This window comes from Oncorhynchus masou, chromosome 27 (genome assembly GCF_036934945.1).
Source record: "Oncorhynchus masou masou isolate Uvic2021 chromosome 27, UVic_Omas_1.1, whole genome shotgun sequence".
NCBI classification, from domain to species: Eukaryota; Metazoa; Chordata; class Actinopteri; order Salmoniformes; family Salmonidae; genus Oncorhynchus; species Oncorhynchus masou.
The window spans coordinates 41,526,747-41,547,294 of NC_088238.1; the positions used below are offsets into that span (position 1 = coordinate 41,526,747).

The following is a 20,548-nucleotide window of genomic DNA, read 5'->3' on the forward strand; positions in this document are numbered from 1 at the left end:
TCTTTTCACGTCAGCTCTTTTTCAGAGCGGATCTGATTGGTCAAAAGAGCTGCCCGTGTGAAAATAGCTCATTCGGCGGAAGCACAGACCGATTTTAAACCAGGTTCGTATTCATTAGGCACGAAACTGAAGAAAAGGGGCTGGAACCTAGGACAACCTGGACTTTTCCAATAAGAAATGCTCGTTTTCTGGAGCTTCAAAAAAGTTTTGCTACGATGTGCGCTAATGAATATGAGGCTAACTTAGTTCTGCTCAGTCCTGGGGGGGTGGGAATGCTGGAAATGCTGACATTGGACAAACGGTGCATCTCAGTCAGTGTAGCCCTTTAGGCACGGCGCAGTACAATCTCCAGACACACTATAAATGGAATGCACGGACACAGCACAACATCACTCCAATCAAGTTAGATTTCCACGTAGTTGTACTGCTCTCTGAGTTTAGTGAGGTACCGTATCTGTTTCTTTAAGAGGTTAGCGTTGGGGGAACGGTAACGTTATGTAACTATCAATTCTTCTAGTTCTTGTAACTTCTCTCTTTCCTTGGTTGGCGTTTTACTGAATATGTGAGCATGATCTGTCCATCTCTTTTTATATATATATATATACCAATCTGAATCATTCCAATCAACAGTAGTGATCAGGAATCATTGTTATATATATATATATATATAACAATGATTCCTGATCACTACTGTTGATTGGAATGATTCAGATCGGTTTACAGAAGCTGGCTCTAGGATGATCCAACCAATGACAGTCCTCTCACCAAACGTTGTCGTCATTCGGTCTATTTTTGTCTGTGATCGGCTGCAATCTCAAGTGAAGATGTGCAGGTTGTTGTTGAACACCCGAGTGGTTGATTTAAATGTTGGGTTTTTACTTTTATCATGGGAGGGAGGAACAGGAAGGAGGGGGTTGAGAGTTGCACTGTGTTGTGTTGGCTCTTAATTGTTTTGTAAGACTCATACCAAGAGACTTGGCCACAGAATGTATATTACTGTACGTCTTTGAGAAGGAGAGTGGTCTTGACGATTTGCATCTTCTGATTGCGCTGCTAGTGCTTCGTCACGTGGGGAATGGGGATGGGAACGGGGATATAGATTTTTACATGGAGGGGAGAAATGATGGCACAAAGGCTAGTGTGTGACAAAAGAAGACTGAAGAATGATGAGAGGAAAAAGAGATGTGAAGCGCTGTTAGGTGAGAATCAGTGACTGAAAAGAAATGGCACGTTGGAAAGAAGTATGGGGGGGGGGTGCTTTGCATCAGTGCAGCAAACAATGTACAGAATTGCCAATGTATGACCTCTGTCACACGCACTCAAACTTACTCCCAACGCGTACAGGCGCATTATCTCAAACACACACTTCCATCCCCATGCTTTGTAAATATGTAGACGTTGGTGGACTGTAGTTTGTAGAGCTCTAAAGAGGCTGTATAAGGAGGAATGTTTAAAAGAAAAACACACATACCTAAACGCAGTGCTTCTCTTCTGGATGGATATATATATATATATATATATATATATATGCCACATGTAGAAGTAAACCCCCCTCACCGAGTCAGTGGGTTACTATGGGATGGAGGGGGGGGGTTGTTATGTGATGCACTCTACTTCAGTATAGCGGATCTCATTGTTAAGGGGCCAACAACCTTGTATATTTTATTGAAGGTTCAATAAAGGAAAAACTCCACTTTTCAAACTGATCCTGATCTGTTTGTGTGACGTCATTCTTTTTGACACTTTGAAACGGCTTGATTTGAAATGAGTTTGAAATACACACCTTGCCTGCTGGGAACGTAAGAGATCAATTTGTACATCACGTAAGCCAACAAACCAGTGTGATGTTTATTGGATAAATGATAATGGTAGACCAGGCTTCTGGTAAGTATCAAGTTGACTTGTGTGTTCATATTCTGGGCTGAGGGTGTTACTCAGTGGCTTCCTGTCACTGTTTTAAGCCTACAGCCTCACATGAGGAAATCAAATCCACCAGTGTGCTTCTGAAGAAAAGGTTGAGAACAGTAGCCACTGTTCATTTGTCAATGTGTCTTTTACACGAGGACAGGAGACCGGGCTGCTTAGATGGAGTGTTCCGAGCCTGGAAGCTGTCAACTAGACTGCATGGACTCTGAAATATCAAGTAAGGGGGTTTACCTCACCAAAAGTACTGTGCCGTGTCTCGGTAGCCATGTTTGTCTGATTGAATTAGGAAAGAAAATCTAGTATGTCAATATGCGCTGTTATTTTGTTCATGTCTTGACAAGCTCCGTGCCTGTGAATTACATTCAGTTGCTGTGTATGTAGGACATTTGCTATATGAATAAATGTTAGTTTTAGTCTGCCTCTGCATCCATGATCCATCAGTACTCTCTCCTATAAGTCTTATTTCAGTCATACCTCTCTAGCGCTCTCTCTATCTGCACCTATAGGTTCTCTCTCCAGGATGTCAGTGGCCCGGTCCAGCCCGGGTACCCCTGATCGACCTTCTGCGCCCGGGCCCCTCCAGGCACCTCTCGGCCCTGCCTTGGTCCAGTTCCAGCTAGGCCTCTTCAGGGAGGTGGTATGGGTGCCTAGAGGGCAGCTCAGCTTTCCCCATGCCAAGAGACTGGCGGCAGAGATCATAGAACGCAAGGTAAACCCCCCCCCCCAATCTAGAATGGTTTAGCCAATTCCTTTAACTATTGGTGTGATGCAACACAGTAGCTAAAATGTCTTTCTCTGCCTCTCTTTCTCTCTGTGTGTGTGTGTGTATGTCTGTCTCTATCACACCTCAGTGAGAGCGAGCCCTGTTACTATGTTAGCCAGAGGGGCTGCTGTGTGGTTTAGCTGTGTCTGCAGCTTACTTTCCAACCACAACCTCTTCTCCTGCATCTCTCACACACACACACACACACACACACACACACACCTGCTCAAACTATGGTTAGGTTTAAGGTAAGGGTACAGGTTAGGGGTTTGGGAAAATAAGATTTTTGAATGGGAATGAATTGTGTGTCCCCACAAGATTAGTTACACAAGTGTGTGTGTGCGCGTGCATGTGTAGGTGTCTTTGACCATGGTACTTGCCTACGGAGCAGAAAGAGGATCTGTCCCTCCCTACCTTTAGGTTTATGCTCAAACCCTACACCCCAAACAGAGCACTCTGGTCTCTCAGCTCCCACTCAGCCCAATCCAAGCTCTTCTCTGTCCTGGCACCCCAATAGTTGAACCTGCTTCCCCTTGAAGTTAGGACAGCAGAGTCCCTGCCCATCTTCCCGAAAACATCTGAACCCCAACCTCTTCGAAGAGTATCTTAAATAATCCTCACCCCTTCACGTGAACTAACACGTGCACTTGACTTTATCCCTCCTTACCAGCTCTGACTTTGCTGATATTTACTTTGAGGAAAAATGTATTTATTGTGACTGTGATATGTGGTTGTCCCACCTAGCAATCTTAAAATGAATTCACTTACTGAAAATTGCACTGGACAGAAGTGTCTGCTAAATGACTTAAATGTAAATGTTAGTGTGTGAACCTTGTATGTGGTCTGTGTGAATAATCTGGAAATCCCCCACCCCCAGAGGTCATTGCACTTTGCCTGTTTTTGGTAGCAAACATACAAACGGTCAGAAAGCCTGGAAATAAACCCACACTCAAACTTGTTTCCATCACATTTGAATATCTAACGACAATGACGCTTGACATCCCTCACATTGTTCCGTGACCAGTCTCTCTCCTCACTGAACGCCCACTGTCTGCCTGTCTGTCTGCATGCTTTTGATGATGCACATCCAGATGATAAACCAGCCAGAACCAGACTGATTGATTGATCGATCATATCTCTGGGTATTTTAGGCTCCAGACTGCAGTGTGGTGGGTGTAGGGGAGAAGGTCCTCCTGTTTAGACACCAGCCTGGCTCAGAACACCACCTCCACAGACTCAGAGACCAGGATCCACTGCTGGACGGTGACCTCATAGAGGTCATCCTCTCAGGTCAGGCTGGGGTTGTGTCCCGACTAGCATCCTATTCTGTTTATCGTGCACTACTTTTGACCGCGTATTGAATCGACTTACTTACTAGTTTAACGCCTCGATCAGACCCGACAGCGTCATTGAATATATTTTTTGTACGCCAGAAGTACATTCATTTCCAAAGGAACGCTGCGTTTGCCTTGCAGCATAGCGTTGCACAGGCAATCGCAGTGTGTTCTGTGTTGTGGTGCGTACGATTTATCCAACGTGTGCATCAAATTGTAAGCGTAGACTTGACAGAACTAGTAGCAAAAGGTGAATGTTGAACTTTTATTGCACACACATCCACACACATTTTGGATCATGAAGAAAAGTTGGAACTGCAGCATTGATGCAATAACGCTGTCAGTCTTATCGAGGCATTTAGCGTCCTAGGTTAATGAGTCTTGCCAGTTCAGTCTGGCCTGGAGCCCACTGTAGCTCACTGGTCACATACAATATCTGCCCCGTTGTCCTAAAGGACTATGCCAGTTCTGGACTTACTAGATTTACACCTCGTTTTTCTGGATGGCACAAAAAATGGCACAGCAGCCATTTTGGGAGGGGGTGTGGATGACCACACACCATAGCAGTCATCACAGAATGTGATAGACAATCTGCTCATTCTGATCTGACTCAGGATCGGCTGCTGTGACGGAGATGAAGATCCGCCCACACACCCTGGCTGTCCAATCATATCGCACCCCCACCTTCTGTCACCACTGTGGTGAGATGCTATGGGGACTGATACGTCAAGGGTTAAAATGTGAAGGTAAGGTGTTGGATACAGTAGTACTTTTTCTGTATATTCTATCTTTAATCACATCGAGCAACTCCAGTATTTATTTAATGTTGAATTGTATTGAATTCTTAGTCGTATATATCTTTACCTCAATCTATTCAGCAATTGTCCGATTCTGTCTCAATTATGTCTCCTCTCTCTCTCTGATACTCTCTCCGTAGGTTGTGGGTTAGACTTCCATAAGCGCTGTGCGCTGCAGTTGCCTAGTGACTGTAGCCGCGCACGGCGTCGTGTGTGTGGCCCCAGCCTGTCCCTGTTCCCCTCTGGCAGGCCCCGGACGCACTCCCTCTCCACACCTGCAGGAGGCAGTCTAGAGGAGGTCAGAATGCTTAGAGATACAGTGAGCGTCAAAAGTATTGAGACAGTGACAAATGTTTTGTTGGTTTGGCTCTGTACTCCTACACTTTAAATTTGAAATGATACATTGACTATGAGGTTAAAGTGCAGACTGTCAGCTTCAATTTGAGGGAATTTTCATCCAAATAGGGTGAACCGTTTAGAAATTACAACAGTTTGTCTACGTAGTCCCTTCATTTTAGGGGACCAAAAGTGTTGTGTATTATTAAAGTAGTCAAAAGTTTAATATTTTGTCCCATATTCCTAGCATGCATTATTACAATATTACATTACATGGGGCTGCAGGGTAGCCTAGTGGTTAGAGCATTGGACTAGTAACCGAAAGGTTGCAAGTTCAAATCCCTGAGCTGACAAGGTACAAAATCTGTCATTCTGCTCCTGAACAGGCAGTTAATCCACTGTTCCTAGGCCATCATTGAAAATAAGAAATTGTTCTTAACTGACTTGCCTAGTAAAATAAAGGTTAAAAAAAAATCAACAAAATCAAGCTTATCTCCACAAACTTGTTAGATGCATTTGCTGTTTGTTTTGGATGTGTTTCATATTATTTTGTGCCCGATAGATATGAATGGTACATTCATTTATATTTGTAAATAAGAATAGAATATGTTTCTAAACACTTCTACATTCATGTGGATGCTACCATGATTACGGATAGTCCTGAAGGAATTATGAATAAGGATGTGTTCAGAAACATACACTGGAGTGGCTGATGTCATAGACTTGCATACGTTCTATTCTAATTCTATGTTAGCAACACTCATCGTGTATTCACATGGATAACTATATTACAGGGCAATATTGAGTGGTTCTAATGGCAACAGTAGGACCTGAAAATCTCTCTTTTTCTTCCTTTCCTTTCCCTCTTTTTTTTCTTCTTCTCCCTCACCCCTTCCTTCCTCTCTGCTCTCTTCCCCTCCCCGTCTAGATCAGCATGTCCAAGCCCAGGTCCAGACCCCCGTCGTGGACAGATCACCCGGTGTGGCTGGGGGTGGGCCAGGGAAAGGATGGTGAGACGGGCAGGGCCAGGGTGCCCCACACCTTCCACATCCACAGCTACACCAAGCCTACCGTGTGCCAGCACTGCCGCCACCTCCTCAAAGGCCTCTTCCGCCAAGGCCTGCAATGCACCGGTGAGATGGGTCGGGGGGGGGGGGTCATAGTTCACGTGTGTTATTTCTGTGTCCGTCGACTTGGTGTACTGAAGTTCACCTCTCTCTCTCTCGTTCTCTCTCTCTCGTTCTCTCTCTCTCTCGTTCTCTCTCTCTCATTCTCTCTCTCTCTCTCTCTCTCTCTCTCTCTCTCATTCTCTCTCGTTCTCTCTCTCTCTCTCTCTCTCTCTCGTTCTCTCTCTCTCTCTCTCGTTCTCTCTCTCTCCAGACTGTAAGCTGAACTGCCATCGTCGCTGTGAGAGCTCCCTGGTCCCCGCGGACTGTCCTGGAGAGAGGAGGAACACCAATGGGGAAGGAGGTGAGAGACGACGTCTCGGAACAAGACGGGACACTCAACTTATTAACCAATGGAGTCCATGTCGAACGTGCTTCATGGAAAAGTTAAAAACTCTGTTTTTGATGTAAATGTCCGGACACTAAAAGGACATATTTGAGTGTTTTTGGAGCCTTTGGTCGGGTTTTTCTGTGCTTCTACAACTGCAGAACAAGCATGAGGAAGTATATTACTGGTGGGGTAAGTGTCTCAAAACCAATTGAAAGAAATCACACAAAGTGTCGGGACATTTACATCAAAAATAAAGATTTGGTTGAAAAAAAGTGAAATTGTCCTTAAAATGATACATTCCATGTACATGCTTTGACAAGAGAGTAGAACTGCCTTACTTCTCATTGACACAAACAGTGCCTTCGTAGCTTAATATTGATGTAGAAAGTGTTGTGACTCAGACTCAGTGTCCAGTCTCGGCTACAAGAACGACACAGAGGATGATGAGGAGGATATGAGCTTGAGTTTAACATCACTAGAAGACGATGACAACGAGCCGTCTACCGAGGTTCCATTTGCAGAGAACAAGGAAGTGGGACATCAGCCACCAATCATGTAAGATATATATTATTTTTAAATGGCTATGATAGGATGTCAAGTTCAGTATGTTTCCATTTTGAGTTTTGATGATGATAATAATCATTTGAGTATGTAGTACATGAGTGTCTCATTGAAGTTGTAAAAACGTTCTCCCTCCCTCCCTCCCTCCCCTTATCGGTCCCTCCCTCCCCTCCCCTTATCGGTCCCTCCCTCCCTCAGTCCATGTTTCAGTAGTTATATTCCTCTAATGCGGGTAGTCCAGTCAGTCCGTCACACTAAAAGACAGGCCAGTGGAGTACTGAGAGAGGGTTGGCTACTGCATCACACCAACACTGACACACTGGTGAGAACACATACGCGCACAGGCAGGCATGCACACACACACACACACACACACACACACACACACACACACACACACACACACACACACACCGAGAGAAAACACTCACACCATACTTTCTCATTGTTTCTGTCAGAGGAAACGTCATTACTGGATATTGGACTGGAAGACTATCACTCTGTACCAGAACGAGATCAACACCAAGTACTACAAGGTTGGTTCAATGGGGAAGAAAGAGCCATCTATCATTCTAGCATTTACCATCCAAGGCCTGTCAGTCACCTCAACACTACAGTACTGACCGCTTGTGGCCAAATAGAACATCAACAAAATTTGTTTTTCTTCCTCCTTCCCTTCTCCCTTGTCTCTCACTCTTTCCCTCTCCTTTCTTCCCTTCTCCACACCCTCTCCTGTCTCCCTTCCTGTCTCATTCCTCCCTCCCTCTTTAGGAGATTCCTCTATCTGAGGTGCTGCAGGTACGAGGCCCCGCCCAGTTGTCTGTCCCCTTGTTGCCCGGCAACAGTGCCCACTCCTTCGAAGTGGTGACGGGCACGCTGGTGTACTGTGTGTCGGCGGACCGGGACGGACAGGCCTGGGAGACCGCCGTACGCCAGGCTCTGATGCCCGTGCTGAACAGTGGGCAGGTGGACAAACGGGGACAAGGTGAGTCAGAGAAGTAGCATGTTAGGACTGGGATACTAGAGTATTGTTCAGAGATGGACCAATGACTGACATCAGAGCCAAGTATTTAGAGAGTCTGGTCATTGCGGGTTCTGTCTGAACGTTCTGTGGGTGACCCCACAACTCACCTGTGTCAGTTGGCCAAACTCTGAGGGCCATGCCACTGGATGGTCTCTCACATTTGTTTTTCATAAAGGCTTTAAAGTGAAGTTGGCATCATCCTCATGTGTGTTAGACTTAGTTCCATGGTCATGTTCTTTAACAATGGTGAGATTGACAATTGGTGCTTTTAATAAAGAGAGAACTCTTTCTGTTATAGACCATGAACTCCAGAGTGGAAAAGGCCCGGTAAGTGTGTGGGGTGGGTGGTTGATGGATCTAAATGGAGTACGAGCTCTCGAGTCTCATTGTCTGAAATGGAGAGATGAGTAACTAACACTGTTTGTTTGTGTGTATTGCGCGCATTTTGTGTGTGTGTGTGTGTGTGTCATTCAGGATGTCAGCTCAGTGTATCAGATCTTCACTGATGAGGTGCTGGGTTCAGGACAGTTTGGAGTAGTGTATGGAGGTGGGTTTGACGTTACACTGGAAGAAATGCTTTCTCCACTGTTACCTGTTCGGCTCAATGCGCTTCTTCTATTCAGATTACATATAGGGTATTATCATTGTATTACTTGGCTAACTGAGAGTCCTCTCTCTCGTCCCCAGGCACCCACAGACAGTCTGGTCAGCCAGTGGCCGTCAAGGTCATCGACAAAACCCGTTTCCCTACCAAACAGGAGAGACAGTTGAGGAACGAGCAGGCAATTCTACAGGTGACGGTTCTACATTTGTTTGTTTATGTTGCGTTTGTGTTACAGGGAGGTACGGTGTTTGAAATGAACATCCCGTTGTCATATTAGTTTCCCCCTTTCAATATGTGTGTGTGTTTTCAGAATCTGTCCCACCTCGGTATAGTTCTACTGGAGGGCATGTTTGAGACCATGGAGCACGTATTCATTGTCATGGAAAAGCTCCATGGAGATATGCTGGAGATGATTCTGTCCAATGAGAAGGGCCGACTGCCAGAGCGCACCACACGTTTCTTGGTTACACAGGTACTGGTGACATAGCGGTAGGACACGGACTATTTCTTCAACAGTCTGCAGTATTCAAATAGGGCCTCTAGAGGGGGAAAGTAGTGCCTTTTTTAATAATACTTTTGTTGTATAAGTCAATGTAAAATTCAGTTGATTTTGAATTCTTTGTTGACTCATAGACTAGTGTGGTGTGTGTGTGTGTGTAGATTCTAGAGGCCCTGCGCTACCTGCACTTCAAACACATCGCTCATTGTGACCTGAAACCTGAGAATGTACTGCTGGCCTCCCCAGACTCTTTCCCTCAGGTCAGTGTGTGTGTGTGTGTGTGCGTGCATGTGCTTCAATGTGTCTGTGAAGACTCTACTTTGTAAAAGAATCCTTCCATCAGACTTTACAGCGACTCCTCTCCCCTCAGGTAAAGCTGTGTGACTTTGGTTTTGCCCGCATCATCGGCGAGAAGTCGTTCCGCCGGTCGGTGGTGGGCACACCGGCCTACCTGGCACCCGAGGTCATCAGTAGCCATGGTTACAACCGCTCGCTGGACATGTGGGCGGTGGGTGTGGTCCTGTACGTCAGCCTGAGTGGAACGTTCCCCTTCAACGAGGACGAGGACATCAGACAACAGATCACCAACGCTACCTTCATGTACCCCCGCCTGCCCTGGTCTAACATCTCACTAGAGGGTAAGTTTGTTCCCCTGGTAGGACCAATGCAGGCAAAATAGTCCCATAATGACCATCAGTGATCCACCACCATTTTGTACAGCTGATATGAGGTTATTTTCTGCTTATGCATATTGCTTTCAATGGTGAATCCACCAGTGGTTTGCGTGGCCATAGAGCTCTATGGTCGTCTCATCTGACCAAAGCACCTGGTTCCAATCCAAGGCCAATGCTGTTTTTTTTTTTAGCAAACTCCAGGTGTTTCTATTTTTTGATTGCTCTTAATAAAGGCTTTTTTTCTGGCAACCCTTCCAAAAGAGCCTATTGGAATGGAGGGGATGTCTAGTTGTAGTTTTGGAATCTTGGTGACCCCAAGATGCCACCAAGTTCTGGAATTCTCCAACTGTGGCCCTTGGACTTTTCTTTGCCTCCCGAACCATCTTCCTCACTATGCGTGGGGAAAAGATACACGTGTTCTTTACCAGGCAAGTTTACCACTGTTCCAGTGGTAAGTGGTATACTGTATTTCCTCTTTTAGCTGTTTTGTACCTGATTTATGAAGGTCAACAAACATTTCTTTTTCGTTTGTAAGTTCTTTGCCTTTCTCCGTGGTGGTTTAATGACAAATGGATTTTATATGTGTGTTACCTCATTTTTATACCCCAGTGAAACTGGAAGCCATGGATGACCACAATACAGTTCATTAAGTTTAGATGAAGTTGAACGTTAATGCAGATTTTATCTTTGTAAGATTTTTAACCTCTTGAAACTCTGGGGGCAGTATTTCATTTTTGGATGAAAAACGTTCCCGTTTTAAAGAAGATATTTTGTCACGAAAAGATGCTCGACTATGCATATAATTGATAGATTTGGAAAGAAAACACTCTGAAGTTTCCAGAACTGCAAAGATATTGTCTGTGAGTGCCCCAGAACAGGAGCTACAGGCAAAACCAAGATGAAACTGCAACCAGGAAATGAGCAGTATTTTTGAGGCTCTGTTTTTCATTGTCTCCTTATATGGCTGTGAATGCGACAGGAATGAGCCTGCCCTATCTATCGTTTCCCCAAGGTGTCTGCAGCATTGTGACGTATTTGTAGGCATATCATTGGAAGATTGACCATAAGAGACTACATTTGCCAGGTGTCCGCCCGGTGTCCTCCGTCGAAATTGGTGCGTCATTTTCAGCTGCTGGTATTTTTCCATGGGATTCTGAGACGAAAGCAGGCTTCCACGAACGGCATATCAATTAAGAGATATGTGAAAAAACACCTTGAGGATTGATTCTAAACAACGTTTGCCATGTTTCGGTCGATATTATGGAGTTAATTTGGAAAAAGTTTGACGTTTTGGTGACTGAATTTTCGGTTTGTTTCGGTAGCCAAATGTGATGTACAAAACAGAGCGATTTCTCCTACACAAAGATTCTTTCAGGAAAAAATGAACATTTGCTATGTAACTGAGAGTCTCCTCATTGAAAACATCCGAAGTTCTTCTAAGGTAAATGATTTTATTTATTTGGTTATCTGGTTTTTGTGAAAATGTTGCGTGCTAAATGCTACGCTAAATCCTAAGCTAGCTAGCAATACTCTTACACAAATGCTTGATTTGCTATGGTTCAAAAGCATATTTTGAAAATCTGAGATGACAGTGTTGTTAAGAAAAGGCTAAGCTTGAGAGCAGGCATATTAGTTTCATTTCATTTGCGATTTTCAGAAATCGTTAACGTTGCGTTATGGTAATGAGCCTGAGGCTGTATTCACGATCCCGGATACGGGATGGGTAGTATCAAGAAGTTTTAAGAAGTGCCAATCATTTTGAGACCTATCTTTTTTGAGAAATAACAATTATTACTTGTTAAAGAAAATCTCTTTCTCTGGGCAATTGTATTAGTAAAAAATATCAATTTTCAAATTGTTCTGAGCATACCAATACAGCTCAGTATTTTGTATAATTTTTTTGTTTATCTTTATCAAGGATGCCAAAACTTTTGGAAGTGACTGTATGTATCTATTTGACTTCATGACTCCTCAACCCCCTTCTCTGATGGGTATGGTGGCTCACCCAGGAAGGTTGATTCACAAAAGTGTCTCCCTTCAAAAATATTAAGTAGGTCTGTACCCCCGCCTGCCTTGGGCTAACATCTCACTGGAGGGTAGGTCTGTACAGAACGCCTGCCCTGGTCTAACATCTCACTGGAGGGTAGGTCTGTACAGAACGCCTGCCCTGGGCTAACATCTCACTGGAGGGTAGGTCTGTACAGAACGCCTGCCCTGGGCTAACATCTCACTGGAGGGTAGGTCTGTACAGAACGCCTGCCCTGGGCTAACATCTCACTGGAGGGTAGGTCTGTACAGAACGCCTGCCCTGGGCTAACATCTCACTGGAGGGTAGGTCTGTACAGAACGCCTGCCCTGGGCTAACATCTCACTGGAGGGTAGGTCTGTACAGAACGCCTGCCCTGGGCTAACATCTCACTGGAGGGTAGGTCGGTACAGAACGCCTGCCCTGGGCTAACATCAGGGCTTTCAAAAGTAACATTCCCCCTAGTGTTTTGTCTAAGGCGGGGAGCAGAAACCAATGAATCAGCATTCAAACATTTGATTTCCTTATCCCTGGGCTAACGTTTTATCTGTGTGGAGGTAGAATCAGTCTCTCATTACGTTGTTTTCTCTCTCTCTCTCTCTCTCTCTCTAGCGGTGAGTCTTATCAACAACCTGCTCCAGGTTGCAGTAAGGTGTAGGTTCAGTGTGGGAAAAGCACTGGGACACCCCTGGTTACAGGTAAAAGACCTCAACTCCTCTGAACAGAAACACTTTAAGGCTCAGACACACCAATGATATTGACTGTTGAGATGTACTTAGCACCTCCTGTTGGAAGTTAACTTTTTGTTGTTCACAGATACACCACCGATGCGATAGTCAAAATACTCCAGACCACAAGGTGGCAGTAGCTTGTTTGGCTTGTCCCTGCTGTAGATAGCTAATGTTAGCCAACTAGCAAGATAAGCTAATTATGTTGCTAGCTAGCTTTGCTGTGTAGGAAGCCCTTGTTAATATGAGCCAGATGGCCACTTTTTGTTTTGTTTTAGTGAAGCAGCTGCCTCTTCAGTCAGTGGAGAAGCTAGCTACAGTTGAAGTTGGAAGTTTACATAAACTGAGTTTAATTGTATTTGGCTAAGGTGTTTCACAATTCCTTACATTTAGTCCTAGTAAAAACTCCCTATCTTAGGTCAGTAAGGATCACCGCTTTATTTTAAGAATGTGAAATGTCAGAATAATAGTAGAGATTTATTTATTTCATCACATTCCCAGTGGGTCAGAAGTTTACATACACTCAATTAGTATTTGGTAGCATTGCCTTTAAATGGTGTAACTTGGGTCAAACGTTTCAGGTAGCCTTCCACAAGCTTCCCACAATAAGTTGGGGGAATTATGGCCCATTCCTCCTGACAGGGCGGGTGAAACTGAGTCAGGTTTGTAGGCCTCCTTGATCGCACACACTTTTTCAGTTCTGCCCACAAATTTTCTATAGGATTGAGGTCAGGGCTTTGTGATGGCCACTCCAATACCTTGACTTGTTGTCCTTAAGCCGTTTTGCCACAACTTTGGAAGTGTGCTTGGGGTCATTGTCCATTTGGAAGACCCATTTTTGACCAAGCTTCAACTTCCTGACTGATGTCTTGAGATGTTGCTTCAATATATCCACATAATTTTCTTTCCTCATGAGGCCATCTATTTTGTGAAGTGCACTAATCCCTCCTGCAGTAAAGCACCCCCACAACATGATGCTGCCACCCCCATGCTTCACGGTTGGGATGGTGTTCTTCGGCTTGTCCTTCAACTTTTTCCTCCAAACATAATGATGGTCATTATGGCCAAACAGTTCTGTTTTTGTTTCATTAGACCTGAGGACATTTCTCCAAAAAGTACAATCTTTGTCTCCATGTGCAGTTGCAAACCGTAGTCTTTCTTTTTTTATGGCAGTTTTGGTGCTTCCTTGCTGAGCGGCCTTTCAGGTTATGTCGATATAGGACTCATTTTACTGTGGATATAGATACTTTTGTACCTGTTTCCTCCAGCATCTTCACAAGGTCCTTTGCTGCTGTTCTGGGATTGATTTGCACTTTTCGCAACAAGGTATGTTCATCTCTAGGAGACGGAACGCCTCTCCTACCTGACCGGTATGACGGCTGTGTGGTCCCATGGTGTTTATACTTTTATACTATTGATTGTACAGATGAACGTGGTACCTTCAGGTGTTTGGAAACTGCTCCCAAGGATGAACCAGGCTTGTGGAGGTCTGCAATTTTTGTTCTTGGCTGATTCTTGGCCGATTTTCTTTTGATTTTCCCATGATGTCAAGCAAGGAGGCACTGAGTTTGAAGGTAGTAGGCCTTGAAATACATCCACATGTACACCTCCAATTGACTCAACTGATGTCAATTAGCCTACCAGAAGCTTCTAAAGCCATGACATCATTTTTGGAATTTTCCAAGCTGTTTAAAGGCACAGTCAAATAAGTGTATGTCAACTTCTGACCCACCGGAATTGTGATAGTGAATTATTATAAGTGAAATAATCTGTCTGTAAACAATTGTTGGACAAATTACTTGTCATGCACAAAGTAGATGTCCTAACTGACTTGCCAAAACTATAGTTTATTAATTAACAAGAAATTTGTGGAGTGGTTGAAAAACTAGTTTTAATGACTCCAACCTAAGTGTATGTAAACTTCCGACTTCAACTGTATGTTGTGCTACTGGAAATAATGACGATGCTAACTGTTAAGCTAACGTTAGCTAGAAAGTGAACTGGCAGAGTGGGATAGTGGAGAGTGAATTCAATTATTTATTATTCATCTTGCTAGATAGCTAGCTTAGTAAGGCATTTAGTGTTTTGCGCATTGTGCTGCACTTACAAACCCATTCGATTCATATGAAGTGTTCGTGAATGCATTAGTCAGTTAGCACGCTAACGTTAGTGAGCTTGTGCACATTATCAAGCCGAACAAAGACACTTATTCAAGCACAACACTCCTTAGCTTGATATACAACAAATAATGCAATGCTTTATTGTCTTAGTTAGAACAATTCTGATGAAAAGGGAGAGGATTACACTTGGTGTAACTTAGGTTCTTTTTATTTTGTCACCCGTTGTCTCCCTGCCACATGGAGGTTTGTGCTCTCTGATTGGCTTAAAGTCAAGTTGACGGCCACTGCTGAGAATCGCAGTGTCCGACAGGTTAGTAGAAATGACAGGTTTGTCGGCACCAGTATGCGGCAGGTAGCCTACGTCTGTTTCTAGCAAGAGAAGGAACGGTGCTAAGCATAGCAGTGGGAAGTAGGGGTGCTGCAACACCCCCTGATAAATCGCAATTAAAAAATTATCTTGTTTCTGACCTCTTAAACAAACTGAAAACATCTCAGAGCAGTTTGTAAGGTAATTGGTTTAGCCTATAACAAGTGAGAAGGTTAGCCAGTTTGTAACCCATTAAGAATGGCCAGTCATTGACAAGCCATCTCTACATTTCACACTTCTTTCTCTCTCTCTCTTTGTCCTTTTCCCCCCCCCCTTCCCCCTAACCGTAGCTCCATTCCGGCTCAACACCAACCCTAGCCATAACCAAACCTTTCTAATGCTTAACCATATACTTAACCCTAACCTTAACTCCCCAGGACTTCCAGTTGTGGTGTGACCTGAGGGAGTTTGAGAAGAGAATGGGCTGCAGGTACCTGACCCATGAGGGGGACGAGGACCGCTGGAGATGCCACGCCTTGGACAGGGGCCTGGTCTTCCCCTCTCACCTCACCTGGACCCCTGGGCACGATGACAGCCTGTGACCCTAGGCCCAAATGTCAAAGGTGAAGGGTCGGACAAGATGGCTTCTGGACTACTGGTGTGTTTCAGTGGTGTTCAGCATAAACAACTGTCTGGATGCTGTTAGTGGAAGTTGGAATGGAGGCTGTTTTTATAGCAGTCTCGTAGAAAAAGATCACTGGAAGAGATGACGGATTCGGACACAGTGACAAATCCTGGACTTTATGGTGCCCTAGTGGTGCCAGCTCTTGTAGTGGTTATTGTTTAATAAATCATAATATTAAGACTGTTTCAGGCCCTTTTTATTTAACCTTTATTTAACTAGGCAAGTCAGTTAAGAACAAATTCTTATTTTGAATGATGGCCTAGGAACAGTGGGTTAACTGCCTTGTTCAGGGGCGGAACGACAGATTTGTACCTTGTCAGCTGGGGGATTCGAACGTGCAACCTTTCAGTTACTAGCCCAATGCTCTAACCACTAGGCTTCCTTGCCCGCCCTCTGTGCCCCAGTGTAGTAGTTTACCAGGATCACAAGGCAGGTTCTCTGTCCTTCTCCAAAATGCATCCTTCTATGACCTCCTCCACAGTCCAGACAAATTCACTCAGCCCCTCTATCCTGCGTTTGGGCGGTATTGGTACGATACTGAGATGTGTAAGCCTTGGTTGAGGTGATGGCCTACGTACACTATATATGCAGAAGTATGTGGACACCCCTTCAAATGAGTGGATTTGGCTATTTCAGCCACACCCATTGCTGACAGGTGTATAAAATCGAGCACACAGCCATGCAATCTCCATAGACAAATATTGGCAGTAGAATGGCCTTACTGAAGAGCTCAGTGACTTTCAGCATGGCACTGTCATAGGGATGCCATCTTTCCAACAAGTCAGGTCATCAAATTTCTACTCTGCTACAGCGTCCCCAGTCAACGGTAAGTGCTGTTATTGTGAAGAAGAAACATCTAGGAGCAACAACAGCTCAGCCGCGAGGTGGTAGGCCACACAAGCTCACAGAACAGGACTGCCGAATGTTGACGAGCGTAACTGTCCTCAGTTGCAACACTCACTACCGTGTTCCAAACTGCCTCTGGAAGCAACGTCAGCTTCCAGAGGTATGAAATGGGTTTCCATGGACGAACATACACGCACAAGCCTAAGATCACCATGCGCAATGCCAAGCGTCGGCTGGAGTGGTGTTAAGCTCGATGCTATTAGACTCTGGGGCAGTGGAAAGGTGTTCTCTGGAGTGATGAATCACTCTTCCCCATCTGGCAGTCCGACGTCCGAATCTGTGTTCGCCGGATATTAGGAGAATGCTACCTGTCCAAATGCATAGTGCCAACTGTACAGTTTGGTTTAGGAGGAATAATGTTCTGGGGCTGTTTTTCATTGTTCAGGCTAGGCCCCTTTAGTTCCGGTGAAGGGAAATCTTAACGCTACAGCATACAATGACATTCTAGATGATTCTGCCTTTCCAACTTTGTGGCAAAAGTTTGGGGAAGGCCCTTTCCTGTTTTAGCATGACAATGCCCCCGTGCGCATAGCGAGGTCCATACAAAATGGTTTGTCGAGATCGGTGTGGAAGACTGGCCTGCACAGACTGCACAACTTTGGGGTGAATTGGAACGCTGACTGCAACTCGGGCCTAATCGCCCAACATCACTACCTGACCTCAGTAATGCTCTTGTGGCTTGATGCTGCAGGGACTTGCTTCCAATCTTCCAACATTTAGTGGAAAGCCTTCCCAGAAGAGTGGAGTCTGTTTAGGCAGCAAAGGAGGGACCAACTCCATATTAATGCCCATGGTTTTGGAATGAGAGGTTCAACGGGCAGGTGTCCACATGCTTTTGGTCATGTAGTGTGTGATGCTTTAACATTTTTCTGTGCATTTGTTTTTCACAATGATTGGATCATAAAACTGTCCACTTGATGGTGCTGTTTGCCAAACAGTAAACAGCATTGCTAATCTACTCAGTAACTTGCTTCATTTTCCTAGAAAATCTTTAAATAATGATGTATAGTGTTTAAGATCCACTATCTAGAGTGTAGAATAGATTAAAGTAATGCTACTGTTTAGGGGGTTTATAAAGGTTTTAAAATAGTTTAAATCTGTTCTTGCGCTCTCTCTCTCCCTCCTTCCCTATATCCCACCCCTTAGGCAGATCCCTCCCATAGTCCTCTGTGTCTGTCTGTTTGTCTCTCTCTTTTTCTCTCTCCCCCTCCAACTTCTATCCCTTCCTCCTTCCCCTCTAACTCCACCCCTCCCACACTCTCGTCTGAGGAAACGAAACTGATCGGAGTCTATGGCCTTTTCTCATTTGGGCATAGAAATAGTACACACAGAACAGATCTACGGCTTCTTGGACTTGCTTTCAATGAGCATGACTGATCTATAACACATATTTCGTTGGGTCGGAGGAAGAGAGAGGAAAAAGAGGGACAAATAAAGTTACAGTGTTGAACGTAACAGGGTTGAACGTAACAGGGTTGAACGTAACAGGGTTGAACGTAACAGGGTTGAACGTAACAGGGTTGAACGTAACAGGGTTGACCGTAACAGGGTTGACGACTTCATGTTAAATCAGCCATAAATCCCTCGGAGACGGGGGGATGGAATGTTGTTGTGTGCAACAGGGAAGGGCAATTGAATATAAGCTTCACAAAAAATATATGTAAAAAATTGAAATATTTGTCTTTCTATGGGTAACAGGGTTGACAAGTGCTCAGTTTTCCACCACTAAACACCAGAAAATGTCTCACTTGCTTTTACACTGTGATTTGACTATTCAATATCTCTTTAAAATATATAAATCTCTTTTCAAAGGAATAGTTTCACCATGTTAAAATGAGAGTTTAGTTCACATAACAGGGTTGACCTTAAAATAAGGGACAGGTTTAACTAATAACATGAAATGTATAATTATCTTCATAAATTACTTTGTCAAAGCAACAAAATAACTTTACAATGATGGTGAAAATGATGGGTTTAAGTAGGTTCAAATCTTCCTGGAAGTCACAGAGGATGCACAGAGGGACATGTAAAAATGCAGAATTTTTGCACTTTAGCATGTCTTTATTCATATTAAAGGGTACTCCATTTAATATAACATGCTTTTAAAATTCAATATTTGTGCGATATTTCTACTTCTAATATCGAAAAGCACTCATTTTGTGGAACGACTCAGTTACTGCATCGAGGGCTGCTGGGATCAGGATGAAAAGAAGGCTGTCGACAGCAACCCTCAGTGTAGTCAGACATTCACTCCGAGGCCTGCTCTGAGGAAACATAACATGTTGGCTGAGGTGGTGCAGAAACTGAAGAAGACAGGACTCCAGGCTGCTCGTGTCATGCTGGACCTGGAGATGTAACCTGTGATTTCTGCACTGGGACCAGAAAGCAGAAAGCTCTCATGTCCTGTCTGGTGTCTGTCTGCGAGACTTGCCTCCAACCTCACTAGGAAATTCCTGGATTTAAGAGAGCATGAGCTGGTCAAAGCCTCCACATATCTGCAGGAGCAGATCTGCTCTAGTCATGACAAACTGCCGGAGGTTTACATGCATACTAAGGAACAATATATCTTTTATCTGTGTGTTATTTTATTTGAACATGGATTTCCAGTGTCTTTTTGCAATGGAGTCCTGCATCTGACAATTACACAAAAATGCTATGGATGAACATAAAGGCTGTGATGCAGTGTCAGCTGCAGCATAGAGGACTGAGGTAAAACAAGTCAAACTAAAAGTTCATCTCTCTGCGCACCGAACCCGTTAGCGGGATTAAATTCAACAACATACGGTGATCGCTACATACAGTGGGGCAAAAAAGTGTTTAGTCAGCCACCAATTGTGCAAGTTCTCCCACTTAAAAAGATGAGGCCTGTTAATTTCATCATAGGAACACTTCAACTATGACAGACAAAAAGAGAAAAAAAAATCCAGAAAATCAGGAGGATTTTTAATGAATTTATTTACAAATTATGGTGGAAAATAAGTACTTGGTCAATAACAAAAGTTTATCTCAATACTTTGTTATATACCCTTTGTTGGAAATGACAGAGGTCAAATGTTTTCTGTAAGTCTTCACAAGGTTTTCACACACTGTTGCTGGTATTTTGGCCCATTCCTCCATGCAGATCTCCTCTAGAGCAGTGATGTTTTGGGGCTGTTGCTGGGCAACATGGACTTTCAACTCCCTCCAAAGATTTTCTATGGGGTTGAGATCTGGAGACTGGCTAGGCTACTCCAGGACCTTGAAATGCTTCTTACGAAACCACTCCTTCGTTGCCCGGGCGGTGTGTTTGGGATCATTGTCATGCTGAAAGACCCAGCCACATTTCATCTTCAATGCCCTTGCTGATGGAAGGAGGTTTTCACTCAATCTCACGATATATGGCCCCATTCATTCTTTCCTTTACACGGATCAGTCGTCCTGGTCCCTTTGCAGAAAAACAGCCCCAAAGCATGATGTTTCCACCCCCATGCTTCACAGTAGGTATGGTGTTCTTTGGATGCAACTCAGCATTCTTTGTCCTCCAAACACGACGAGTTGAGTTTTTAACCAAAAAGTTATATTTTGGTTTCATATGACATTCTCCCAATCTTCTTCTGGATCTTCCAAATGCTCTCTAGCAAACTTCAGACGGGCCTGGACATGTACTGGCATAAGTAGGGGGACATGTCGGGCACTGCAGGATTTGAGTCCCTGGCGGTGTAGTGTGTTACTGATGGAAGGCTTTTACTTTGGTCCCAGCTCTCTGCAGGTCATTCACTAGG

The 20,548-nt window shown here is 44.3% G+C and overlaps 1 protein-coding gene across 2 annotated transcripts; it reads left to right on the top strand.

Moving 5' to 3' along the window:
• Positions 1-643: 643 nt before the first annotated feature.
• Positions 644-16,054, top strand: LOC135516181 (serine/threonine-protein kinase D3-like). 2 transcript variants are annotated; one of them, XM_064940278.1, is made up of 19 exons: positions 644-2,143; positions 2,433-2,635; positions 3,841-3,979; positions 4,638-4,769; positions 4,961-5,139; positions 6,085-6,289; positions 6,537-6,626; positions 7,055-7,208; positions 7,413-7,536; positions 7,673-7,750; positions 7,986-8,199; positions 8,537-8,565; positions 8,713-8,785; positions 8,926-9,032; positions 9,153-9,314; positions 9,503-9,601; positions 9,712-9,979; positions 12,654-12,739; positions 15,634-16,054. In XM_064940278.1, exons 1-19 carry the CDS (start codon positions 2,086-2,088, stop codon positions 15,796-15,798), a joined length of 2,565 nt encoding a protein of 854 aa, XP_064796350.1. In that variant the 5' UTR covers positions 644-2,085; the 3' UTR covers positions 15,799-16,054. The 2 variants fall into 2 exon arrangements, with proteins under 2 accessions (XP_064796350.1, XP_064796351.1); XM_064940279.1 differs by having other exon boundaries at positions 4,961-5,118.
• The last annotated feature ends 4,494 nt before the right edge of the window (positions 16,055-20,548 follow it).

Excerpts from the sequence above, each read along its gene's own strand:
- LOC135516181 (XM_064940278.1), top strand. The coding sequence starts at position 2,086 with ATGGAGTGTTCCGAGCCTGGAAGCTGTCAACTAGACTGCATGGACTCT. Across the intron at positions 2,636-3,840 it reads CAGAGATCATAGAACGCAAG|GCTCCAGACTGCAGTGTGGT; the intron begins GTAAACCCCCCC and ends TGGGTATTTTAG. Across the intron at positions 8,786-8,925 it reads GTTTGGAGTAGTGTATGGAG|GCACCCACAGACAGTCTGGT; the intron begins GTGGGTTTGACG and ends TCTCGTCCCCAG.